The sequence below is a fragment of the Leptonychotes weddellii genome, chromosome 1 (assembly GCF_054177405.1).
Source record: "Leptonychotes weddellii isolate Sample4059 chromosome 1, ASM5417740v2, whole genome shotgun sequence".
Classification (NCBI taxonomy): Eukaryota; Metazoa; Chordata; class Mammalia; order Carnivora; family Phocidae; genus Leptonychotes; species Leptonychotes weddellii.
The window spans coordinates 47,859,367-47,886,505 of record NC_138369.1 but is presented as its reverse complement, the minus strand read 5'-3'; the positions used below and the strand labels follow the sequence as shown (position 1 = coordinate 47,886,505).

General features: G+C 52.7%; 1 protein-coding gene across 1 annotated transcript in view; it reads right to left on the bottom strand.

Moving 5' to 3' along the window:
• Positions 1–6,673: 6,673 nt before the first annotated feature.
• The window catches only part of WNT7A (Wnt family member 7A), a 63,087-nt gene continuing 42,621 nt past the window's right edge, over positions 6,674–27,139 (bottom strand). Inside the window, exon 4 of the mRNA XM_081822778.1 lies at positions 6,674–9,092. Within this exon, the coding sequence (XP_081678904.1) occupies positions 8,613–9,092 (480 nt within the window). The 3' untranslated portion in view covers positions 6,674–8,612. The remainder of the gene's footprint in view (positions 9,093–27,139) is intronic.

The following is a 27,139-nucleotide window of genomic DNA, read 5'->3' as shown; positions in this document are numbered from 1 at the left end:
GCAGCATGTACTCAGGAGACATCCGGGAGCCTGGAGGAAGCTCACTGTGATGTCTAGGGAAGGCCTGTCATCCTCCCCACCTTGAGAGGAGAAGCCCCTCCCAAGGTCACATGGCACAAGAGGTCAGAGCAGGACTTGAACCCAGGCCTGGCAGACTTTGATCTTAATAGCTAACATTTGTTGGGTACTTTTTCAGTGCCGGGCACTGTTCTAAACACTTCCCACCCTCGGCTGTGCAGTCCCTGGCACAGCCCCATCAGGCAGGAATGCCTGGCGCAGTTTCTAACAGGCAATGCTGCTGAGGTTTCAGAATAGTGGGCTCTGGAACGGAGGTTTGAATTCCACTTCTAGCTTTTGAAGCATGTGTGATCTTGAACCCATTACTTAAACTCCTTGCCTCAGTGTCCTTACCTACACCCAGATGTTATAGGTCCAATTGTGTATCCCCCACCCACCCAAATTCATATGTTGGAGTCCTGATATCCAGGGCCTCAGAACATGACCTTATTTGGAGATAGTGCCTTTTAAAAGAGGTGATCAAGTGGAAATGAGGCTATTTGGATGGCTCTAATCCAGTATGACTGGTGTTCTTATAAAAAGGGGCATTTGGACCCAGAGAATATGGAGGGAAGACAATGTGGAGAGGCTCAGGGAGAAAGCAGCCCTCTATGAGCCAAGGAACAGACTCTCTCCTACAGCCCTGAGTAGGAACCAACCCGGCCCATTCCTTGATGTTGCACCGCAAGCCTCCAGAACGGTTGGGAGGTCAGCTTCTGTTGCTTAACACCACGCCCTGCCCAAGTCCATGGGACTCTTCTACCAAGGCTGATATCAACACCCATCTCATTTTGTGAGAATTACATGAGAGTCTGTGTAAGGTGTTTGGGAAAGGGCCTGGCACACACTAATACTCAGGCATTGGTGAGGAAGCTGAGGCCCAGAGAGGTGAAGCAACTTTCCCAGGATCACACAGCTCATGGTGTCCGAACCTAAACCCTATGCTCTTGACGACTCAACCGGCCTGCCGGAACTGCCATCTAAGTTCTCTCCTAAGTGCACTTTGCCGGAGCTCCTGCCACGCTGTGCCTCCTTTGCCCGTAGTTGGTGCTTAACCACATTCATCGATCATCCTATCAGAGGTCAAAGGGGAAGAAAATGAAACAGCAGAGAAGAGGGCCAGGCTGGCAGAGAGAGGATCTGACTCAAGGAAGTAATTATATATTAAGTGAAAACGTCCACCGGCATGATCACTGACTTAGCCGCGCCGCGTCCCTGATGGATATGCGGCCCTGGCTGCCTTCCAGTGGCAAGAGCCGTGTCAGAGTGTCTGCTGCAAGTCACGTCTCTGCCACCGTCCAGGTGTAAGGTGGGCTTTTCCAGAGGCCGGATGACGCGCAGGAGGCCGGATGCCGTGGTGGATGTGAGCAGGCAGCCGACTTCGATGAAGCCACATGGGAGAGATGGGCAGAAATGTAAAACAAATGCCACTTTTCTCACTGTTTTAGGGGCTGCCAGGTGGGCTGCCAGGTGGGCTGGAGGCTGTGCAGGGCAGAAGAAGACATTCCTGGTGGAGCAGCCTGGCGCCTGACTGAGTGCTAAATGACAGGCGCTGGGAGCCGAGCCTCAGTTTCCTTGTCTGTAGAATGGGTGTCACTGGGATGGGGGAGCCCCAGGACCTGGGGGTGTTCAAGAGCCTGTTGCTGAGTGGCAACACCCAGCCATGCCTTGTTGGAGGCCAGAGAGGGTCAGGGTGAGGCTGCAGAGAACATAGTCCTCTCTGCTCACCCACGATGGAGGAGGGGTGCGGGGTGGGGGGTGGCATGTGGGGGCGTGTGAAGGGAGCAGTTAGGTGGGTATTGAAAAGATTTCCCCAGGCTCTGAATTTGAGAGCAAATGTTACCAGAATGCAAAGTACCCAAGATCATCACAACCCAGCTCCCCCCACCTCTCATCTCTGCCCTGGCGGGAGGGACCATAATGCAGACCAGAGAGGAAAGGCATGATCTCAGGGTATACAGCCAGAAAGTGGTAGGGCTATGCTGCCCGGGGCAGACGTCCAGGACACGGGGGCCCTCAGCCTCCAGAGGCCCCGGGCACAGTTTGGGTCACCAGATTCAGCAAATAAAAATATAGGATGTTAGTTAAATTTGAATTTCAAATAAACAATGAGTTGTTCTTCGTATAAGTATGCGCCGTGTTAAAATTTGGTACCTACTTGCACTAAACTTTTTGTTGTTGCTTATCTGAAATCCAGAGCTAACTGGGCCTCTCGTGTGTCACCTGACAGCCCTAGGCATGAGGAGGGGCAGGAGATGGCTGGATTTGGGGAAGGTGGAGCCCTCAAGTCAGACTGCCCGAGTTTGGGTCCTGACCCCACCACTAAACTAACCCCACAACCCCATTTGATTGCTGGAAACTCAGGCTGGGTTTTCTCCTGTCTTTATAGTACCAACCTCATGAGACTGGCGTGGGGAGTCCACGGGATCCTTCTAAAGCCCTTAGATTGCGTCCTGGCACACAGTCCAGGCTCAATATATGCTCCCTCTTTGTATTATGGACTGAATTGGGGTGAGCAGAGGAGCTATAATCAATTGCTAGCCATGCATGTAAGGCAGCCGGTCTCAAACATTGGGGTATCTGGACCCCTTAACGTTTAAAGAAGTGATGGCAGGCCCCGAGCTGTCCTGCGTGTGTGTGTTTTATCTATCAGTTGTTACAATAATAGAAATTGAAGCTGAGAAAAAAATGTAAATATCTATGTGTTCATCTTCAATGATAATGAGTCCACTGTTTACATAAATAACACATTTTGAGTGAAAATAGCTCTATGTTGCAAAACCAATAAAATAAAACAGTGAGAAAAGTGGCATTTGTTTTACATTTCTGCCCATCTCTCCCATGTGGCTTCATTGAAGTCGGCTGCCTTCTCACATCCACCACGGCATCTGGCCTCCTGCGCGTCATCTGGCCTCTGGAAAAGCCCACCTTACACCTATGAGTGCGTGAGGGTAAAAAAGGCAAGTATCTTAGTATTACCATAAAAATAGTTGTGACCTTCTGATCTCCTAATCCCGAGGGAGGTCCGCGGCTCACGGGTTGAGAATCCCTGTCTGAGGCCCATCTCAGGCAGGCCCCTAGCCGCCCCGGAGCCGCCCGCACATCCCGGCCACGGGGACAGAACTTGGGCTGGCGTGAGACAGTGCTGGTGCAGCCTCGGCCACGATGTCCACTCCCAGAGCCACGAGGAGCCCACCTGTGGTTAGAGTGCACTTTACAGCGAGGTCGCTGAGGCTCAGCGGCTGGAAGGGCCCTCCTGGCCCAGGCCCTCCATGGTCAGAGGGGGCAGAGCTGAATGGAGCCCAGGAGTATCCTGGGTGCCCTCCAACCTGCACACCCCTGATTCCCGCCCTGCCCCTGCACCCAACACATGTGCAGGCGCGCGCGCGCGCACACACACACACACACACACACACACACACACACACACTGGGGGCCTGTCGCCAAGCAGGTGCCAGGGACTATAGGTGAACAGTGAAGGTCAAGCCAATGTCCAGGTAACCCAGGCTGCTCAATCTGTGAGCGGCCTCTGGGTGTACATCTTATGAGTATGACCTGGCACTCCTTGGCGTGGCCTGTGTGTGTCCCTCAGGGCCTGCCAGTGAGGTCTGTCTAGGGCTCCGGTCATGGCAGATGTGGGCCTGCACTTCCCCTTTGTGAGGGCTTGGTCCCTCCCTTTGCCCCGTGCGGGTCCCTTTGGCTCTCTGGCTCAGTGTCCATGTGCTACGTGGGTCCGTGTGCACACCCACAAGCCTGTGCCATGACGCTCTCTCTGGGTCAGGGGTGGCTGGGCATCTTGGAGGCTACGCTGGAAGATGGCGGCAAAGTTTTGCTGTTGCCTCCAGCACATTCTTCTGGGGCCAGGAGCGTCGTTGTGGCAACCAGTGGCCACCTTGTCGAAGAGCGGGTGTGTCTGTGATCACGTTAAGAGAGCTGGGTCTGTCTCTGCACTCCCAGCCGGCCCCTGAGCAGGCAGGTAGCACTCGGGACCCGCCAACTCCCGTTCCCCAGCTCCTTAGCTCTAGAAGCTCGTCCGAGCCCAAGCGGGAGCCTGGCGAATCTGGGAACGGGCTCCAGATCTTCAGTCATTCTGATTCAACAAAGATTTATTAACTCCAACTATGTGCTGGGCACTGGAGACCCAGTGCACCAAAGATAGATGAAGTCCTACACTTATGAAACTTAATAAATGTATTAATACCCAAGCCTCACACTTCCTCAGCCCCGACGGTGTGCCAGGCACTGCGTTTTGCAGTTTGTGTGTGTTAGTTCAGTTAATCACTGCACTGATTCTATTACTGTCCAGGCACAGGTTAGGTTACTGGCTCTAAACTACACAGCAGAAAACAGCAGAGGCAGGTTGGAACACAGGGCATCTGGCCCCGTGCTCTTCACCGCTAATCTGCACAGCCTCTAATAAATGAGGAATACCATTTAATATAATGGTAAATGCCACAAAGAAACAAAAATTAAAAAAAAAAATAAAATAAAAATAAATAAATAAATAAATAAAAAAGAAACAAAAATAGTGGATATAAGGTGTTAGAAGCCAGGGTCGCTGGGATTATACTATTGAAGAGTTGGCATTGGAGTTGAGTCTTATTAACCAAAAATAGCCAGCCATGCAAAGGTCAGAGGGAACAGCCGATGCAAAGGCCCAGAGGCAGGACGGAACATGGCACGTTTGGAAGAACAGAAGGAAGGCCACGAGCTGGAGCCTCATGAGGGAGGGGCTCTGTGCTGTCACGGATGAATTGCCAAATCTCAGCGGCTTCCACAACAAGATGTATATTTCTTGCTTGTCAGTGTTCCTGATCAGAAGGTGGCTCTCCTCAAAGTGGCCATTCAGGGACAATTTGGAGCCCTTCCTTCTATGGTTCTGCTGCCCATACTCTATGGCCCCTGGGTGGCTGTGTCAGGCTTGCAGAAGGGAAAGAGCCTGCGAAGTGTTGATGGGCTGGGAGTGGAGCACATCACCCCCACTTCGTGGTCCAGAGCCTAGCCCCCCGGCCACTCTCAACTGCAAGGGAGACTGAAACATGCTCCAGCAATATGACCTGGAACAAGAGGACCCCAGCATGGTGCGAATGTAGCCAGACTCTGCCACCAAAGGCTGCTGGCTGTATTTTGACGTAGACTAATGGGATTTGCTGATGGATGGGGGGTAGAGGAAGATAAGACCCAAGACTGAGTCCGGGACCAGACAGCTGACAGAGGTGGAGAAGGTTAGGCTCTGGAATAGGGGAGAATGGGAGGATTTGGGGTTCCCTTGGCCAGCTGCTGGGGCACCCCCTGCAGGCCTATCCCTTCAGGGCCCTTGGGAAGGCCTAGATCCTGCCCTGTGGAGCCTTGGGCTAGGTTTAAACTGAAGTCCAGAGGATGTGGGAATGTGTGTGCACACACATGTATGCATGCATATGTATGTCTGAACAACAAATAGGACATTTATCCTTCCCAAGCCCCCTGCAAACTATTTTGCTGCGGCTGGGTGTACCGTGTTGATGAGAGGCCTTTCCCAGGAGGCACAAGTCCTGCCCTTGGTCTTCTTTCTGCTAGACTTACTGCGTGCCCTTGCATAAAGCCCTGCCCCTCTCTGGGCCTCAGTTTCTCCACCTCTAAAACGAGAGTTTTGGTCCAAATCAGAGGCTGTACGCTGGTGGTCCAAAGGCCAAATTCAGCTTGCAGCCTGCACCATCCTCATGGTGTTTGTCAAAATACCAAAAAGGTGGGAGATTTTACTTAAGTTTTTGATTCAGTCTCTCAAGATTTGGGCCTTTTTCATGTCTGCTTTATTGAAAAGCCATTTTAGGAATAAACCAAAGAGGGGGAAATAACTTTGCCCAACACAGTGCCCAATATTTTTTACCATTGTGTTTGAAGAATCCCATCATTATGGAAAGAATAGTATTAGTTAATAATAGTAATATTTATCATTCATCCATTGCTCTGCAACTCAAAGTGCCATACAATCATCACTAGGAGGACCCCGTGACGTAAATATTATTATCCTACCTTTACAGATGGAGAAATTGAGGCTCAGAGCTCAACTGAGCTGGGGACCTCAGCGAGGGAGCAGGCCCAGGGTCAGGAACTAAAAGTGTGCTAAGGGGCCAGGTGACAGGCTGGCAGGCAACCTGGCCATTCTTTTCGTAGGCCTTGCTGCCCTCATGCCAGACACACTCTTCATCTGGATAGTAAGGAAGGACATGGGGGTAATTTCTGGTATCTGGGGAGGCTGGTCAGAACCTTCCCAATTCTTGGACACCATGAGGCCAGGAACAGAGGGACTGCAAGCTTGGAAATTCTCTTTGCTCATGGTAGACTCTGGTTTTCTAAGGCAGAGATAGACTGTAACATGGAATCTATAAGAAGTTTCTGTATATTTTCTCCTCCCTTACCTACCCACCTACCTACCTATCCACCCATCCACCCACCCACTCCCCCATCCAGATATCCACCCATCTACTTACCCACCCACCTACCCACTCCACCATCCATCCATCCATCCATCCATCCATCCACTCACCCATCCATCCAGCTACCCATCCATCCACTCATTCCTTCACATCCCTACCCATCCTGACACCCAAGTAAAGAAGAAATAAACGGTCCAACGGAAGAAATCAACCAACCATCCAGCCATTTTATTTGTCCATGCTGTGATCCAGGCCCAGTGCTGACATTGGGGAGTCCAACACAGCCTAGACACTGAGGGGCTCCCAGTGCGTGGGGCCATCAGGCTGTGGTCTCAGAGGTATCTGAGTTTCACCAGTGTCTGTGGGCACAGAGTTCAGAGGTGCCATCTCTTGGTGGCTCATCACAATCGCCAAAGGTCCCTGTAGTCTGCCTCACACCACACCTCACCCGCAAGCAGAGACACCTGGGGACCAGCAGATGCACAGGCACACACCCCCCTGAATCTCTCAGGCACATGGAGAGAGACACACACACAGCTGGGTATATGCAGGAGAACACACAATGTAGGCACATCAGCACCGCAGAGGTGCTCGAAGGTGCAAAGTCACGTGACTACCCCCAAGACTCCCAAAGGTCACGCACACACACACAAACACACACACATGCACACAGAAATGCAAACGGACACATATTAGAACACCCACAGCCTCTTGGAGGAGAGCTTTGCAGGTCGGCAGGCACTGGATATAGGTGGACCCAGAGCAAAGAGGACTCATCCACAACTCTCTGCCAGTCTGCTCTAGGACCGCGACATCCAGGAAGCCCTGTTGAGCCCTGCTACTCATGGGATCCCTCACCCCAGTTTTTCTGCTCCGTAACTGAGGACTGTGCCTCACCTGTCAGGACCCACGGCAATGGGAGGGGCATCCTGGTGAGCAGCGGGCTCCCTGAGCTGGTTTTGCCATGTGGCGAACCATCAAGCCCTCTAATGGTCACCCAATGCCAAGGGCACGGGCCTGCCCGCCATATGGCTCATCACAGTGACCTTGCTCAAAAGGCGTAGGCTGGGGATCTGATTCCTTTCCCAGGTAATACCAATGACACCCCAACCCAGGCATCCAGGGGCCACTTCTGCCTGCTTGGCCAACAGAACTCGAGAACCCAGCTATGTGAGGGTCCCCATGGGAACCAGGCCTCGCTCCTCCTTACCCCAAAGCAAGTACCAGAATTAAGAAGAAGCACAGGCCATGGAATCATACAGGCAGACTCGATATAAATAAAATATTCATATAAAAATAGTCTCTTACAAAATATTCTCTCTTATCCAGTGGCTCACTTTCCAAAAGATGGAAACTGCTGGGAGTTTTATTATTATCTTTCCTCTCTCTCTGTATTCCAAACTGGATTCTTCTACTGGTGTAAGTTTGAGCTGGGGAGGACTAAAGGATGGGAATCATAATCTGGGAGACGACTCCAAATCTGGACCAGCTTAAATTTCTGGATAAGTAGCAGCAAACAGCAAAAAAATATAAACGTGTGTGTATATATATCTATATATGTATAAAGGACGTCTGCTCTTAAACATCTAGTGCTGCAAGGGGGGGGCGGTACTTGCAAAATCAACTAGTAGAAATATCTGCATAAAGGATAATTATGTACAGTTCTACTTGACTCCTTGTCCTAGCGACAAAATTATCCCGCAAGGAAAGCAAGCAGTCCACTTTGATTGCAGAAAACGGATCCCGATGAGGTGGGAGGATTCTTTTTTAATTTAATAAATTAATATTATTTTTTATCAGAATAAATTGTTAAATATTGCTATGTTGAGGCCCCAGGGCCCAGAGCTCCTGGTGCAAAAGGCTCTGCTCCAGCCAAGGAGGGCCCCACCAGGCAGTGTGTGGGGTGGGGCGGAGCAGCAGTGGGTGTGGAAGAGAACAGTCCAGGGCTCTGGGGAGATCTTTCCACCGGGCGCCTGCAGAAAACCCAGGAGAGGTGTCCCCACAGCAGAAAAGACAAGCTCAGCATTCCCCCGCCGAGATCCCGGACAAGACCTGCCAGGGTGACTGCAGCCGGAAGCTGTCCGGTCCCCCCTGCAGTCTGACTTGCGGCTGGAGGCGCCCAGCCGCCGAGTCCCGGGCTCACTTGCACGTGTACACCTCGGTGCGCTCGCTGCAGGTGTTGCACTTGACATAACAGCACCAGTGGAACTTGCAGTTGCACTGCCACACGCGGGCGTACTGGTGGGTGTTGTAGCCGCGGCCACAGCACATGAGGTCGCAGCCGCTGGCCTGCGGGGCCGTCTTGTTGCAGGCGCGGCCCTGCGTGCCCACGCTGCCCGTCACCGGGTCCTCCTCGCAGTAGTTGGGCGACTTCTCGATGTACACCAGGTCTGTGTCCATGGGCTTGCGGTACGACAGCGGCTTCTTGATCTTCAGGAAGGTGGGCCGCTTGTTGCGGCTGGCGCGCACGGGCTCCACGTGGACAGCCTCGTTGTACTTGTCCTTGAGCACGTAGCCCAGCTCCCGGAACTGCGGCAGCGTGGTCCAGCATGTCTTGGTGGTGCACGAGCCAGACACACCGTGGCATTTACATTCCAGCTTCATGTTCTCCTCCAGGATCTGCAGGGGCGGGCAGGGAAGAGCACAGCGCACGTCACTGCACACTGCAAGCAGCGGTCCCGGGCGGCCCCCAGCCCGGCCCAGCCCCGCCCAGCCTCGCCCAGCCTCGCCCAGCCTACCCGGCTTGGGCTTTTGTGGTTCTTTGTGGTGGGGGGTCTCAGACCTGGATTCAAATCCCTCTCACCCCTGGCCTCTGTGCTGTGCTTCTACCTGGAGCTCACTTGCTCTCCCGGCCCCTCCCAACTCCTATCTGGTCCGTAGATTGGTGCTCAGGTCAGTTCAGGCCAGTCCAGGGCACACAGAGGGTTCTCTTTGACCTGCACAGCTTTATTTATTTTTTATTATTTTTTTAAAGATTTTATTTATTTATTTAAGAGAGAGAGAGATGGAGAGCGAGAGCACGAGCCGGGGAGGGGCAGAGGAAGTGGGAGAAGCAGACTCCCCGCTGAGCAGGGAGCCCCATGCGGGACTCGATCCCAGGACCCCAGGATCATGACCTGAGCCGAAGGCAGACATTTAACCGACTGAGCCACCCAGGTGCCCCTGGCCTGCACAGGTTTAAAATCATTTTTGAACCAACATTTAAAAACCAGCAGATAGACTTCCGGGGTTGGTTGGTTGGTTGGTTTCTGTGTTTTGGCAAACAGAAAGGGCATCTGGCAACTGTAGGGTGAGAGTCAAATCATTTACTAACTGGCACAGCTGAGGGCTGGCCTACGGGGAGGGCAGCATGGCCGTCCTCTCCCCACAGCCTCTGCCAGCACGGTCACGTGGCAGCAACACCAGGAGCTGTCCCAGCAGCTGCCTCCTTCCCTGGCTGGCATCCCTCAATCTGCCACAGTCCCCACCACTCCATATTGCCTCCCTGACCTCAGAGGTCCTCTGCTTTGACCACTTATGACATCTGCCAGGCACGGTGAACACCCGAGGCTGGGAACCCTGGCTCTGATTTAGCCTTCCCTGGCAGCTTTCCCTGCCCTCCAGGCTACATGGTGTGCCTCTTCTTCTGAGTTCCCAATTCCCCTCAGGCTCCCATCGCCATAGCACTGAGATGCAGCACTATACGGGGGACGAGAAGCACAGATGCTGGACTCTGGGTTTAAATCCCAGATCTAACACCAACCTGCTGTGTGCCCTTGGGCAACCTCCTTGAGTCCTCTGTGCTGCAGTTTCCCCGTATGCAAAACGGGGATGATAATTGTAACTAACTGTAATCATACAACGAAGCACTTGACAGCAACAGAAAAGAATGAACTAATACACACAAAAAGAACAGATCTCTAAGATGTAATGCTGAGTGAAAGAAGTTGGATGCCAGAAAGAACCAACTGTGTGATCCCACTGATAACGAAGTTCAAGGACAGGCAAAACTAATGGCTGGTACGTGGGCAGTTGGCCCGTGAGCCATATTTTGCTGACCCCTGCCTTGGAATATCCCTGCAAGCAAAGAAAGTAACATTTACCAACCCCCCATGGTACTGGATATTTAGCTTGTTTTCAGGCTTTGGGGTTTGTTCTTTTTAAAATCTTTTCTCTCCCTGCCTTCTTTCTTCTTTCTTTGTTTAAACTATATTATAGAAGGAAGTATCTTTGGAACTAAAGCTTCTCTTCCTTTCTCATCATCTTCAGCCCGATTTTATCCCAACAGACATTTATGAAGCTCCTACTGTGTACCAGGCACTGGGATGGGGATGTACTAGTGAGCACAGTTTCTGGGTCACAGTGTATGAGCATTTTCATGGTCTTCATCTGGACTGGCAAATTAACTTTGCCTGTTATAGAGTGAAAAAAAGAGGGGATTAATGAGTAAATGACTGAACATTTATTAATCACCTGTACATGCACTGGGCCCATGTTTTCGTATGTGGCATTATTTAACTCTATGAGGTTAGCATGATTCCATTTTACAGGGGTAAAAACTGAGGCTCAGCTAAGTCCTGGAGCTGGTCTGTGGGGCATTCAAAGGCAAGGGTCTTACTGCTGAGGGTTGTGAATCAACTGCTTGGTGGCTCTGCTGACTTGCTTTGTGACCTTGGAATTGTCACACCCCCTTTCTGGGCCTCAGCCGCCTTCACTGAAACATGGAATGAAGTCAATTCCATCTTTTCTTGGCGAAAGCCAGGGTGCTGGAACAGAATCAGACATTCAAAAAATAGTCATTAGCTCTGCCTCTGGGCCTGGGCCGGTGCGGGTGCTGGGGACACAGAGGTGACAAGATAAGTTTCCTGCCTCCAAGGATGGGCTCCTGTTCAGGGTCCTCCCAGTCCTGTGAGCTCTGCTTCCAGGAGGAGGTGACCAGTGCTTGGGTCAGTGGCCTCAACGGGTAGGGAGCACCACCCTGTTTCAACCACAGTATCTGGAATCAAATGAGCCAGCAATGCCACAGCATCCAGAATGTTCTGGGACAGAGATTTCAGTTGGCTGAATGCTCTGATTCCAGGACACCTAGAGTGACAGAGCACCTACTGTGCGCTGTCGTCCTCATACGACCTGCACACATGCGCAGCTGCTACTGGGATGAGCAGCCCCCCAGATAACACAGATGTCCCTTTTGGTTGTCAGTGAGGAGAAAGTTCCCCAGCGTCCAGCCCGCCTCCCCGCCTGGGCCTGAGAAGCATGGGAAAAGAGCAAGCAAGAAAAGGCTCGGGGGTGTGGCGATGCGCTTTGGGGGCAGGGTTCGGCAGCAGGTTCCGGCTGACTGGGATTGCAGTGCAGTCAGAAGTTTCAACACACACATGCTGGGGGACACTCCAAATGGATTCGGACGATGCTGAGGATGTGGGGCACCTAGAACCCTCAGCACGGCTGGTGGGTGTGCATACACTGCATGGTGTCTGATAAGACACGCTGACCTATGGCTCAGAAATTTCACTTCCAAGGCATATACCTGAGAGAATCAAATGCTTGTGTGCACAGGAACCAGGCTCAAGGACGTTCATAGCAGCAGCATTGAAGGACATATGGAGAGGGCCCAGTGTGGTCTCACGGTATCTTCACACTGGGCGCTCTCCGTATGGCCAGCCACGGTGGGATGGATAAGCTGAGGGGTGCGCTCAGCGGGACACTACAGGACAGTGACGATGAACAGCTATGGCAAAGCACACCAACAGAGGTCAAGCCCAGAAATACAGTGGGGAGGGAAAAAAGCAATTGGAAAAGACGTCCACGGAATGAGTTCATCCATATCAGGTTCAAAAGTAGGCAAAAGTGGACTGTATTGTTCGGGGGCACCTACAGAGGCGGAAAGTATAATAAGAAGTCAAGAAATGAGGGTCACCCTCCCCACTCTCATGTGCTCTCTCTCATTCTCTCTGTCTCAACTGAATAGATAAAATCTTTAAAAAAAAAAAAAAAAAGAAATGAGGGTCACAAATATCAAGACGGTGGCTGTCTCCAGGGTGGGGCGCGAGGGGCTGTGGTTGACAGGGGTCATCTGGGGCACTTCTGGGGTGCTGGCAATGTCTGCTCCTTGATACGGATGCTTTATAATTCTTCTTTTATTTTTATTTTTTAAAGATTTTATTTATTTGCCAGAGAGAGACACAGCGAGAGAGGGAACACAAGCAGGGGGAGTGGGAGAGGGAGAAGCAGGCTTCCCGCGGAGCAGGGAGCCCCATGTGGGACTCGATCCCAGGACCCTGGGATCATGACCCAAGCCGAAGGCAGACGCTTAAGGACTGAGCCTCCCGGGCACCCTATAATTCTTCTTTTAAATCAATATAAATGTCCTGTGTGCTTTTTTGCACAGAAGCTATATGTTACAATTTATAAAAATGCAGTGGGTACAACAGCCGCTAAGCACATGAAAGGATGCTCAACATCATTAGGCATCAGGCAAATGCAAATCAAAATAGCCACTTCACACCCTCTAGGATGGCTGACAGAAGAAATACAGACATAGCAAGTGTTAGCAAGGGTATAGAGAAATGGAAACCTTCACACACTACTGGTGGGAATGTGAAATGGAGCAGCCCTGTGGAAAACTATCTGGTAGTTCCTCAAAATGTGAAATACAGGGTTATCGTATGGCCCAGTGCTATGACCTGAATGTTTGAGTCCCACCCCCCAAATTCATGTGTTGAAATCCTAACCCCCCCTTGCTCTCCCAGCCCCCCTAGCCCCCTCCCCCCGGGGAGACAGTAAGTGGGGCCTTTGGGAGATTCTTAAGTCATGAGGGTGGAGCTGTCGTGAATAGGATGAATGCCTTATAAAAGAGGCTCCAGAGAGACCCCTAGCCCCTTCCACCATGTGAGGACACAGCAAGAAGGCACTGGCTTTGAACCAGAAAGAGGGCGTTCCCAGAAGGCGACCATGCTGGTGACTTATCTTGGACTTATAGCCTCCAGAACTGTAAGACATAAATGTCTGTTGTTCATAAGTCACCCAGTCTGTGGTACTTTGCCTCCTAAAAAGACTAAGACACCCAGCCAGCAATTCTGCTCCTAAGTATATACTCAGGAGAAATAAAAACATACGCCCATAAAAACTTGTAAACCAGTGTGAACAGCAGCATTCTTCATAATCGCCAAAAAGTGGACACAACCCAACTGTCCATCAACTGATGAATGGATAAACAAAATGTGGCACATCCACACAATGGAACATTATTCAGCCATAAAAAGGAATGAAGTGCTGACATACACTACAACATGGATGGATCTTGGGAGCATTATGCTCAGGGACAGAAGCCAGACACAAAAGACACAAATTGTACGACTGCATTTATATGCGATGTCCAGAATAGGCAAATCTATAGAGACAGAAGGTAGACTAGCGGTGTGGGAAGAGGCTGGGGGAGATGACTGACGCCTGAAGGTACACGTTCCTTTCTGAGGTAATGAAAATACTCGAAAAGTATGATGGTTGAACATACCTGAGACTATGTTCGAGAGTGCGGAACTGTACGCTTTCCATAAGTGTACTGGGGATGGTGTGTGAATTATACCTTAATAGAGTGGGGTTTTCTAAAAAGTCTCTGGAAGGTTTTAGTGAAAAAACCTTAGGTTGTATTTTTGAGGCTGTGACACCCACTGTTTTCGTGTGGCGGATGCCGGGCCAGGAGCCCCTGTGCCGGGGGTCAGGCTCCGGGGTCAGGCTGGGCGCAGCTACCATTCGTGCTGCACGCAGCCTCCCGCACATTGCCTCCCTCTTCCTGTGAGGCCACAGCTGGCCTGAGGCCATGGTAGTATTTGTGTGGGCCCCTAATCAGATGATGTCCAGCCTGTTAACCCTGCAAACTCTGCATTTTCCGAGCCTCAGTGGTTGCATTATATCCGCGCTAAGCTGGGCATAATCACAGCTGCCCTGGCCAGAACTGGCCACCCAGACAGGCATCCGGGTGGGCACCCAGCCCTCTCCCCGAGGCAGGGGACAACAGCAGAGGAAACAAGTGTGGGACAAAGCCACATTCTTTGCACGCCCCGCTCCCACCCCCGGAGGCCAGGCTGACTACCAGCTTCTCAGCTGTCCAGAGGGACTTCAGGATAAGCTTCCTTTTACACTGGGAGAGTCTGGATTGTGATTCAATGACACGTGTAGTCCGAGGGTCTACGGGCTCTGAGATGACACAGCCCCATGCACTTTCCCAGTGCTTGGCACACAGCAGGTGCCCAAGAAATGCCCAAAGGTAAATTCACCAACAGGGTGCATTCAAACTATTCCACGACCAGCATGCAGCGAGCCTGAGCATCCCCCCCTGACTGTTCCAGGGTCTGCGAGGCCCTGCCTGGCTGGCTGGAGGGGAAGTCCAGAGGATCCCGGGAGCAACGATGATGTGGGGACGGGCATTCAGAGGGCTTGGAGCAGCTGGGACGGATCCATGTCAGTATTTTATGGCCCTGGTGGCACTGCTGGGTCCCAGCTTACAGAGCAGCAACATACGACTGCTTGGGGGCTGCCATTTTACCATCCTGTGATGCAGAGAGGCCTCGATGCAGCAGGAAAGTAAAGGGGAAAATAAATCTGTGAGGCCCAGGGTCAGGTGTCTCAGAGGGTCTCTGGAGAACACGGAGTTCTCCCGCCTCCCACCCCACCGGTGGCCGGGGGTCTGAACACAGCAAGGGGCCTCAGCTTAGCGGACTGGGGGGACTTTCGGGGAGACAAGAAGTGGCTGCTACAGGGTTCACGTTTTACCTGATGAACGGAACGTGTTCCCTTCTCTTCTCCACCTGTGGCTGCTGGTCGGCTAGGAGGTGGGATTTTATCGTGAGTGGACAGGGAAGCCAGTGGAGGCCAGGAACACAAGTCAGGACTTATAAGGACCTCGTATTGGTTGTAACAAATGTGTCTCTCTGGTGCAGAGAGACTTCGTGTGTGGGGGGCAGGGGGTGTATGGGAGATCTCTGTCCCTTCTGCTTAGTTTTGCTGTGAACCTAAAACCGATCTGAAAAATAAAGTCTATTTTTAAGGAAACGATCTCAGAAGAGAAGTTGTATGCAGGGATGGTCTCCAGCGCTGAGACTGGGCTGTGTCTGCTGCTGACTGGCCGGGTACCCTCGCTGGCCCTCAATTTCCCCATTTTGAACCCAAGGGTCTAAACTAGATGATTTCCAAAGCTCCTTCTGATGCTGTCTCTCTGTCTTCCAACTCTGTCTGTCTTGGCTTTGTATCCATGCTCCTTTTTAACTGATACGGTGTTTCCAGAGCCCTGTCTGATTTTCCTGACACTCCCTGAGAGATGGACGTTATCATTCCCATTTCACAGGTGAAGAAAGGGAGGCTCAGAGAAAGGGAGGGACATAAGCAAGATCAGAGTGTGCCTCCGTAGTCTCTCCAGACCACTCCCCATGCTTCTGCTTCCTGCTTTACGCCCCAAGGAGACTACACGGCCCCCGACCATTGCTGCTGGTGATTGGTTGGTTGGGCCTGGTGCATATCGGTCATGGGACCGATGGGATGCAGCTGTCACCTCCAGGTGGGCCTGACCAGTGGAAGCACTGGTGGGGGATTAGAGGGCAGGAGGGGAGTCCCGAAAGGTACCCCTCATGCTCGCTCCCGCCTGGGCCCCTCATTCTCATCTCCCTAGAAAGACACTCCATACCTGTTAGGGGTCACTCCCTATTTCTCCCTTCCCCTCAGTCTCAGGCAGCCACTAACTAGCATTCTGTCTTTATGATTTGCCCATTCTAGACATTTCACATAAATGGCTTCATACACTAGGTGGCCTTTTGTGGGTCTAGCTTCCTTCATTCAGCAGAATGTTTTCAAGGTCCATCCGTGTAGCATGGCGTAGCATGTACCAATACGGCCTTCCTTTCCATGACTGAATAATACTCTGTCGTATGGATATGCCACAGGCTGTCCCCTGTTCATCAGTTGTTGGACAGCCGTCCCTTCCTAAACTCTCCTTAATTTCCTTGTCTGAGTGCGCCCAGTGTACTGGCCATGACCCCAGCAGCCGCATGCCGCTCCCCTGAGGCGAGCTGAGAACGAGCCCCTTCCTCTTGACTGCCATGCCCATCCTTGTCCACCTCTTGGCTCTGGCCCCCTGTTCCTTACCCAGTTAATCTTTACTGCCATCTCAGAGGCTCAACCCAACAATTCCACCATTGGATATGTACCCTCTGGGGAGGCTCACGCATGTGCCAAATGACCAAGTGCCTCACGGAGGCGTTATCTGAAATATCAAAAGGCTGAGAGAATCAAAAGATCCGCCAGTGGGGACTGGTTATATAAATTCTGACACTTCTGTGAACTGGAATGTCCTGCAGCTGTTAAAGAGAACTGGGCAGTTCTGTACTTACTAAGGAAGGCTGATCTGCAAGAGACACAGTGAAGAGAACAAAGCAAGGTGCAGAAAAGTACGCAGAGCGTGAGTTCATTTGTGTGAGGAAGAAAAGATGTGCACATGAGTGTTAGTAAGAGCACAGAATAATATCTCTGGAGAATACATGAGAAATTGGTAAGAGTAGCTATTTCCGGGGAGGGCACCCAGTGCCAGGGATCTGGGGAGACAGGAGCCTTACTTATGGGATTGCCTTTTGTGCCTTTTGAATATGCTATCATGTCAGAAAAAAGTCACCTCATCCATGAAGCCTTCCTTGATTGTCAGTGACTCCCTCATTGTCTTTATGGCTGTCCTGGGCTATTGATACCTGTCACCTTCGCCCTGTGAGACTGTCCATCTGTCAGCATCTCCCATCAGGCCAGCGGGTCTTTGTGGTGGACATGGAGATATACCATTCAGATGCCCCTTCAAGGGAAGTCTTGTATCAAAGCTACAGCTAGTGATGTACTAGTAAATTTCAGGGGGGGGAAAAAAAGCCCTTTTGTACCTTTTACAGTGTTTGCTAATTTCTTTGGGATAAATGTTCCTATCATGGCTGATTTTAAGCTACAAATGATTTAACAATTGGCTCACAAATCCCTGAATCTTTAACACTGGGTCTTGTGAGCCCATAGGAGCCAGCTCCAGCACGTCATGGGACCGGGAATGGAATCAGCATACACCCCCAGCTGTCAGATACTCCAGGGCCTGTCCCACCTGCAGAACTGCAGCCTTCCCAGGTGGGCGACAGCCAGAGGCTGAGAGAGGCAGGGGTAACAGGTCTGGCCAGCTGGATGGGCAGTACCTGCTCCAGAGTTCCTTCCAAGGCTTTGTCTGGCCACCATCGCAACACCACCTCAGCCCAGTCCTGCTCCTCCCCTTTTCCTTTGCTGAGCCCTACTCAACAGCTTGGACCTACAACTCCATCTCAGCCTCTGCTTCTGGAGAACCCCACCTGTGACATTCCTCAGAGGCTGGGGCCAGGCCATTCACCTCCACCTCCCTAGCCTCTGGCAGAGAAAGCCTGGCGTGGAGAAGGTACTGACCAGTAGGAAGCAGAAAGAAGGACCTAGTGTGTGTCTATTCATGTTCATTCACTGACTCATTTTACATTGAACACCACCTGTGTGCTATTCGGTATCACCCCCACTGCAGGGGCCCTGGGAGGACCGTGATGCAGGGAGATGCTATCCCTGCCTTCTCTGGGCCTACAGATCCAAGCTAGGAGCAGCCATAATAACCCTCCTGAATCTATAAGTTTGGTGCATTCTATGAAGGAGTGGAACAGAATGCAGAGAAAACTTTTGACCCAAGAGTAGCTGCTCTTGTGTGCAGCTTCAGGAAGCTTCCCCCAGGAAGGCAAAGGCTGAGCTGGCAGCCAAATAACAGGAAGGATCAAATAGAATCAGCCAAACTTAGCAGGATGGGAAAAGGGCATTTCAGACCAGGAAACAGCACATGCCAAGGCCCAGAGGTAGGAGGGATGTGGCCTGCCCACGAGAGAAATGGGAAGGGGCAGGGGGGCTGGCCTCAGGGAAGGGAGGAGCCTGGATCACCCGCAAGCTAAGGAGTGCCACTGAGGGCCTTTCAGGCAGGGGAGTGGCGAGGTCCGAATGACACTTTTCGAGATCATTCCAGACAGAACAGAAATTAGGTTAGAGAAGGTCGGAGTGGCAGGGTGGAGATGTGGAAAGAAACCGTCCCCATCACCCAAGCCAGAGACGACAGTGGCTCTGACATAGATGGTGGCAGGAGGGGACAGGAGGGGAAAATCAGCAATGCTTGGTGAATGATCCATGGGGAGTTTGTCGGGGGCCCAGGGCAGCTCACAGGCCTCTCATGGATAAGGAGACTATGCACTGAAACAAGGAACCCAAAGAAGGACCAGGCTAGAGGAAGAGCATGCATTGAGGGCATGATGGGGAAATTTCTGGCACAGTGAAGAAGGACATCTGGGGAGTCTTTTGGTGCCACTGAAATCTGGCCCTAGTCAGCATGGGTGCCCACAGGAGATAATGTGACTAGAGCCCCAGGCAGGATTCAGTCACTTCACAGACTAAAACATGTGGTTGAAACCAGCCAGAAGTGAGGTAAACACCTATAATCTTTGGTATTTAAAAAAAAAAAAAAAGATTACAAAAGCACAGGATAGGAGAGTCTGAGAAAGACTGAAAGCTTTACATGACCACACTAATAAGCTGCTAAAAAACCTGAGGTCATATTAACTGAGGTCTGGGACTCACAGTAAGGGAGGAGATTGCTATGCGATTTTCAGAATTGAACTACACCCCAGCAGATGGACAGAGACAGATAGAGTATGTATAGGGGAAAGGGCTGGAGACCCCATACCTAAGGAGCTGGAGCTGCTCAGCCTAGAGAAGGAAGTTTCTGGGTGTCCTTGGTCACTGCCCCATCTGCTCTGCAGGTCTGTCCTGGGGCAGGGTGAGTGGGAGGGACTATGTGTCCATCCAGAGGGCAGAATGGGGACTTCAGTTGGAGAGGAGTCACAGGATAGCAGATCCCCGCTCAGTGAGAGGCCAGCCCTCCCCACCACGCGACCAGACCTGGATGGGGGGCTCTGGGGAGGGCAGCAGCAGCTGGGGTCTGTGGTGCGGATTCCTGCACAGGGTAGGGCAGGGCTACTCTCAGTCTGCTTCTCTGCCCCCCAACCCAGCCCCAAACCTGTCTGGAGAGCAGGAAGGATTTTCTGCACCGCTGGAGGGAGAAAAATCAATCTCTTTCTGACATGTCCCCCAGGAAGTGCCAATAATGTACCAGGCGCTGCCCAGAGCCCAGAATTACCCAGGGCGGGATTCTTGGGCCTGGGAGGGGTCTTGGGAGAAACTTGGCTCCAGAAAATTCCTTGATTTGTAACACCAAATAGATGCTATTGAAGTTGGCCTCCTGGGCCATGGCAGACTCTTGGGGCTGCCCAGAGGATCTGGGGGGTGAACTTCTGGGAGGCGGAAGGGGTTCTGAGCGAGGTCAGGCAGCGACCTCGGCTCCCACCCAGTCCATACCGCATGGCACTCCTGTGACTGGGAGCCTCCGATACCCTCCGAAGCGTTCTGAGGGACGTCTAATTTTTAAAAACCAAACGCTGTTTCTCAGCATTGAATTCCACTTCTTCCTCTCACAGACCCTCCCACACTGAGGCCACTGGGAAGAACATGAAGCCCCCACACAGTCCAGAGGATAGCCCACCCCACGGCGGTCCGTGCCTCCTGCCATGCCCTCCTCCAGGTGTGCAGCTCCATTCCTCCCTCCATGGTCTAACCCCCCCAACGCTTCAAGGGCAGCCAAAAATGGCCCTCTTCTCAGAGCATCCCGCCCTGCGCACTGAACGCCGGCAGGACTCGGCCAGCACAGATTTCTCCCGCTCCCAGTGCCCTTCTCCAGTGCCCTGCTTGTTGCACGGCAAGGCTGGTGTGGCCTTCGGAGCTCTGCAAACACTGACTCCTCAGTGAGGCTTTCCCACAGCCACCCTGACTGCAGTCACCCTGTCAGCGATGGCTCCCAGCTCCTGCCAGTCATCCCTCCCAGATCCCACTGCTCACCTCTCCCAGATCCCACTGCTCATCCCTCTCAGTTCCCACCAGTCATTACTCCTAGATCCCACTGCTCATCCCTCCCAGATCCCACGAGTCATCCCTCCCAGTTCCCACTGCTCATCCCTCCCGTTCCCACCAGTCATTACTCCCAGTTCCCACTGCTCATCCCTCCCAGTTCCCATTGCCCATTCCTCTCAGTTCCCACCACTCATTACTCCCAGGTCCCACTGCTCATTGTTCTCAGATCCCACTGCTCATTGCTCATGGTTCCCACTGCTCATTGCTCCCAGATCTCACTGGTCATTGCCAAGGATAGAATCTTGACTCAGGCCAGTCAGGGCCAATCAAAACAAGTCCTGAGGATTCAGTGTGAAGAAAAGATAAGAACCTTTCTGGTTATTTCCCTCCAGATGTGAAGAAGGAATGCAAGGGCCAGAGCTATGGATAGGCATCTTGCAATCATATGGGTGTGAGAATGGAGCTAACTAGGAAAGCAGGACTGAGAAAAAAAGAGGATGATGGGTATGTGCAACTGGTTCCTAGGAATATCACCTGCATCCTGGATCAAGCTGGACTTGAATGCATTACCCCAGGACCATTCAGTTCCATGAATTGATGAATTTCCTTTGTTTTGAAGCTGGCTTTCCTGTACCTTAAAATATCCTAATGGATAGATACACAGCTCCCTTTATTTATAGGAGAGATGCTTTTTGTAAAGCTGATAGCCAGTCTATGGGTTTTAAGTCACAGCATGGACTGGCTAAAGACTGGTTTGCTTGAAAGGGCCTTGGGGAGGCCAGGACCTTGAGGGCTAGAGACTGAGGTTAGCTGGGTATCTGCTGCTTCCTTTCCTTTGACCCCTCCACTGTTGGCCAGGCTGCGTCCTCTGCAGGAGGGGTCAGTTCTGGACCATTTGCACCCCAGGTAATGAGCAGTGACTCAGGCAATCAGAATCGGTCTCTACATGACAACATGTTGTGATGGAAAGCAGCCTAAAGCTACCTAGGTAGCCCAAGAACCCTGGCTCAAATCTTACCTCTGGTCACCACATGCCAGTGATGACAAAAATGACCAAAGGGAGCAGGGCACGCTTCCTGTCTGGCTGTCCATTTCCTCATCACAACCAGCCTGCCTCTGACCACAGAGGCTAAAAACCCAAGACACCACTTGATAAAAACAGAGGCCTGAGAGGGTGACTTCTCGTTTCCTATCTTTGGATGCTGTGATGTGAGAGTGTGATTCCTGGCGCTTAGGCAGCCATCTTGTGACCAAGAGAACCAGAGGCTGACAAGGGGACAATGGCGGACCAGCAGGATAGAAACAACCCAGGCCCTCGAAGAATTGTTGAGCCTCTGAAACAAAAAAAAAAAAACAAAAAACTTCATCCAGACTTTATTTTGCAAGAAAAAGCCAACTCCTATCATTGAAACCACTTCAGTAAGATGTTTTGTTACTTGTAACCAGATGCAACCTCAGTGATTCGCTCCTTCTTGTAAAGTAGGAGCAAGCTGTTCCTCAGAAGAAACAGCGGGGATTAAGTGCGAGAAGGGCAATCGGGGCCTGGTGCAGGGCATCTCATGCAACAGCCCTAGCCCGGTGAGTTTTCCTGTTTCATTCATGAATGCTGAGATGTATGGGCACGGCCCTAGAAGGGCACGGGCAGGGGAGCAGCGATGTGGAAGCTTGTCCGTACTGCTGGCACCTGGCACGGGAGCCCAGGGTATCTTTATGAAGCCCCCAAGCTGCCACCTCTTCTCCCCGCACACTGCCCACTCATGCCTGCAGTGTCTCCCCCCATCCCTGTTACCACTGGTGCTTGCTCCCACCCTCAGATCCTAACCACCCTCTCCCCAGCAGGACACCTGGTTCCAGAACCTTCTGTGGACAAACCCTGAGTGAGCTGGATCACCTGGGGAAGCTGGCCATTGGTCAAGGAAAGGCACAGAAAGCAGGGGGCAGGTCTGTGGGGCGCAGAGGCCTCATCTCCCTAGGGCTGATGTTTGGTTTCCACAGAAGGGAGGTGACCTGAGCAGGATGGTCACCCAGTCCTGCTGGCTTCCTCTGCCAGGCCTCCATGCCCTAGCCACCCCAAGTAGCATGTGACCCAAACCACTTGCACCAGCCGAGCTGAACACTAGCCCCTCATCCTCTGTGTGTGATAAGGGGTGTCCCTTACCGCACATGGGCCACTTCCGGTGCTCCCTACCTCACGGGCACGTTCCCAAGGAGCCCGACAAGATGGGGGCCCTGCTGGCGTCAAGGCTGGCTCCATCGCTCAACTCCCGTGAGAGCCCAGATGTGCTGGGCAGTCTGTCTGCCCCCTTCTCCAGCCCGGAGGCTCACGTGTGAACACTATGCCCATAGGCCCCCTGCCCCCAGCCCCTGGTCAGGTCCAGCCAGTGGGAGACCCCACAGAAGACTGGAGAGCAGGAAGAAAGAGAGGCTGGGACACTTAGTCCCCAGACTCCCTCTCTGTGGGGCCATATGGTGGCTCTCACTGCATTCCCCTACCTATAACCGCGGCTCCTAAGTGGTCCCCCTCCTCCAGCTATACTCTCTCCAGTGACATGTTCCCTTCCCTGCCCCTTCAGGCCTCCAGGTAGTAAGAGCTCCCCAGTGTCGCTGACACTCAGTGCTGCAACAGCCCTCACAGGATGCCCCAAATGCTGCCCACACCCCTTGAAGTAATCCCTCCATTACACTCTCTTCTGTTACCCCAACTGTATCATCCACCAGACCCTGGCCGGGACACTGGTGGGCAAGGTACGCCACCTCCGTGAGCCTTGGTTTTGTCCCCTCGTTCAGTGGAACTCACCCCCTGGTGGCACGGCCAGGGCCGAAGGACCAAAGATATAGTGCCAGGCCGAAGGAGGCTTTCGGAGATGTGGCTGTTGTTACTCTGACCTTTAAGTTATTTACAGTGCTGCATGACGTTTTTGTGTTGGACTTGGCTAAGAGTAGGGACAATTTCTCAGAAATGAGCTCCGGGCTCAATAAAAGCTGCTCACTTCGTTCAGCCGCTGTTCTAAATGCTCCACACAGAGGCAGATTTATTATCCTCATCCCCATTCTACAGGTGAGGAAGCTAAGGCACCAGGGAGTCAGAGTTAGGAAGCGTGGGGACCAGTCTTCCAGCACAGGCAGTCTGCCTCAGGAGCTCTGTGGGCCAGCTGAGCAGAAGGAAGGCGGAGGGCCAGGATGGCCTTGTTCCCTTAGGCTACCGTCTCATGGGCTGGTTTGCGTAGTGGACACTGTGGTGTCCGTCCGGGTCCTCCTCCAGGACCCACACTCACCGCCCCGCTGCCCGGGGTGTGGCCGCTGATCCTCCAAGGCGAGTTCCTCCTAGGAGCTGCTCTGCCAGCACGGAACACCTCACCCAAGGTCATGCCCCTCCTCGGGGCAACTCCAGCCAATGACCGGTTGATGCTGGCTACCAAGACCTGGTCTCCCTGCCTCAGCTGGGGACAACTCTAAAGGGCCATCCCAGCCCCAGAGCATCTCGTGGGACCAGCTGAAGCCTCTGCAGGGGCTACAATACAGCCCCTTCTCTCCCTTGCTTCCTTACAGGTCTGTCTCCCCAGAGCCCTTCCTGGAAATGCCCTGCACGTGCACTTCCACATCAGGGACCCTTTCCAGTGGCCCTGATCTAGGGCAGCATGTAACTCAGCGGGCAGCTGGCCCTGGGCCATGCCCCCGGACACCACAGGTGTGAGCACTGCCCTGGCAGGAGAGGCTGCAGGCTGCCAGCCCAGAATCATCACTGCCTGCCCCTCCTCCTGCTGCTCCTCCCCCTCCTCCTGCTGCTCCTCCTGCTCCTGCTCCTCCTCCTGCTCCTCCTCCTCCTGTTCCTCCTCCTGCTCCTGCTGCTGCTCCTGCTGCTCCTCCTCCTGCTCCCCCTCCTGCTCCTCCTCCTGCTGCTCCTCCTCCTGCTCCTCCTCCTGCTCCTGCTCCTCCTCCTGTTCCTCCTCCTGCTCCTCCTCCTCTTCCTGCTCCTCCTCCTGCTCCTCCTTCTCCTCCTCCTCCTGTTCCTCCTCCTGCTCTTCCTCCTCCTGCTCCTCCTTCTGCTCCTCTTGCTCCTTCTCCTGCTCCTCATCCCTCCTCCTGCTCCTCCCTCTCTTGCTCTTCTTCCGCCCCCTCTTGCTCTCTCTGCTCCTCCTCCACCGCCCCAGCTCCCCTCCTCTTGCGTATCAATCCATCATGAGCAGAAAGCTGCATGTCACCCGGCTGCAGCTGTATTCCTCTGGGCAACTCAGATGAAAGAGAGGAAAAGGTAGCTTTTTTTGGTAAACATTTGGAGTATTTTCTTCTCCGCCACATTCTTTAAGTCATATTGGATGCACTGACTTCAAGCAAATATTCCTGTCTGCCTCAGGTGGGGATGGCAGGGGGAGAGCCGCGTTCCATAGAACAGAGCCCCTGGAATGCAAGCAGGTTAGCCCCAACTGCAAGGCGGGTGCAACGTCCGGCCAGGGCCTCAGGACAAAGAGTGTCAACCCAACCCAGAGAGAGAAGTTTCCCCGGCTAGACTGGGACCTTCTGAAATTCAGTGCTGGCCAGGTTACAACTGCTCCAACACCATCTATGGCTCCCTGTTGTTGGGGTTAAAGCCCAGTCTTCTGTCTGGCTCTCCAGGCCTCCACGAACTTGGCCTCTGCCCAACTCTGGGGACTTGAAGGAAGCCATGTCTCAGGGACAAACACCCCCTCATCCCTAGACTTATCTCCTTCTAGGTTCCCACTCCCCCCAGGACACCTGTCTGCCCCTGCATACAGTCACACACGCCCAAACACAGCCCACAAGTCACATGCACACGCGTCCTCCCCATATGCATGGCCCCCAATGACCCCCACGCTGTTCACACCCTCACAATCATCACCACACACTCGCCGGCTCCCTCACTCCCAGTCACACACGTGTGTGTGCAAACTCACATACACGGCCTCATACCACTCACCCCTGCCTAGCACATGCTCATATAGTCCCTCACCCACCCAGACACACACAAACCCTCCTGTGCTCAAACGCGCACACACACACACACACACATAGAGCCCCCCACATACTCACACACGGACAAACACACATACACCTCCCCATACACACACATGTCATACACATACACCCCCCACACTCTCACACACTTCATACACACATCTACCCCTCACATGCTCACACACATATATACACATATACCCACACACGTCAAACACACATACACCTCCCCCCACACACACTCACATACATACAACATACATACAACTCTCACACACATGCTTGTAGGCATCATACACACATACACCCCTTGCACACATGCTTGTACACATACACACAGACATCTCCCCTCACACACGCTCGCACACAGGATACACACATCCTCAGATGTGACGGAACCCAGGTGGTGGAGGCCAGCAAATGGGCTCCCCTGCACTTCCTAGCCAGGGGCCCTGGGCCAGGCCTCAGCTTTGCTTACCTATAAACTGAGACTCGCACAACCCCTTTGAAGGGCTGTGGGGGGCATTTAAGGTAGAAACCCCATTTTAGAGGTGGAACAGACAAGCCCCAAGCGGGGCAATGGCTGATCACAGTGCTGCCTCCTAACCCCCTCCCGTCTCTCCCAGACACATTCTGTCTGCTTCTTTCCCATGAGCTGACTCACCCAGAGGAAGCAGGGTTGACCCAGGGACAGCGGCTGCCCGAGAGACGGGGTCTGGGTGGGGGATGTGGACTGTGGCCGGGAGTGAGGTAGTCAGGTGACCCCAACTATAACATGAGGGGCAGGGAAGCCAGCAGGAGGGCGCTGGAACCACTGAACCCACATGTTCCTCCCAACTTCCGGAGCATCAGTGAATTGGCCTTGGCATGCATTCGTTCTTTCATTCATTCATTCATGTATGCATTCGTTCTTTCACTAATTCATCCTTCCACCACATGTTCATTTAATCCCTGCTCTGGGCCGGGCCCTGAGGCTGATGGCCAGGTGGGCAGAACGAAGCAAGCTCCCTGCTCTCTGGAAACTTACACTCTGGGGGGAAGGTGACCATGCATCCAACTGTCCCACAGGCCGAGGCCAGCCCCCACCAATGGTGGCTCTCAAGGAAAGCACACACCTGCCCCTCCTGTGGTCCCAGACCCCAGCCATTCTCCTCCCACAACCTGACTGGAAAAGGTTTTTGAGACAATGCAGGAATCTGAATCAGGTGGGGTATCATACAGCCTTGAGGAACTGTTCATGTTGTTCTGGGTAATAACAGTACCATTGTTATGTTTTTTAAAAATCCTTATTGACTAGTGAAATAAAATGATGTCTGGGATTTGCCCTAAACTGTTCCAGTTTGGGGGATTTGGGGTAGACACTAAAACAATGTTGATGGCTGTTGGCCAAATGTTGGGGCTGTTGTAGCTGAGGGTTGGGTATGTGGAGTTCATTATACTGTTCTCCCTCCATCTACCCCCATCATCCCCTGCTACCTCTGACCTCACCCTATGCCTTTGTCCACTGCACTCCAATTATAATGCATTCCTTGCTGTTTCTCCAATACACCAGGGATGCTCCTGCCTCAGGGCCTTTGCACTTGCTGTCCCTTTGCCAGGAACACTCTTCCTCACCCTCTCTATATATGGTTCTGTCCCTCCCTTGACCTTTGCTCAAATCTCTCCATTCCAAGAACACTTTCCCTGACCCCTGTTTCCCTGGTTCATCTTGTTCCCTTGCGTTAGTAACTGACATAGCA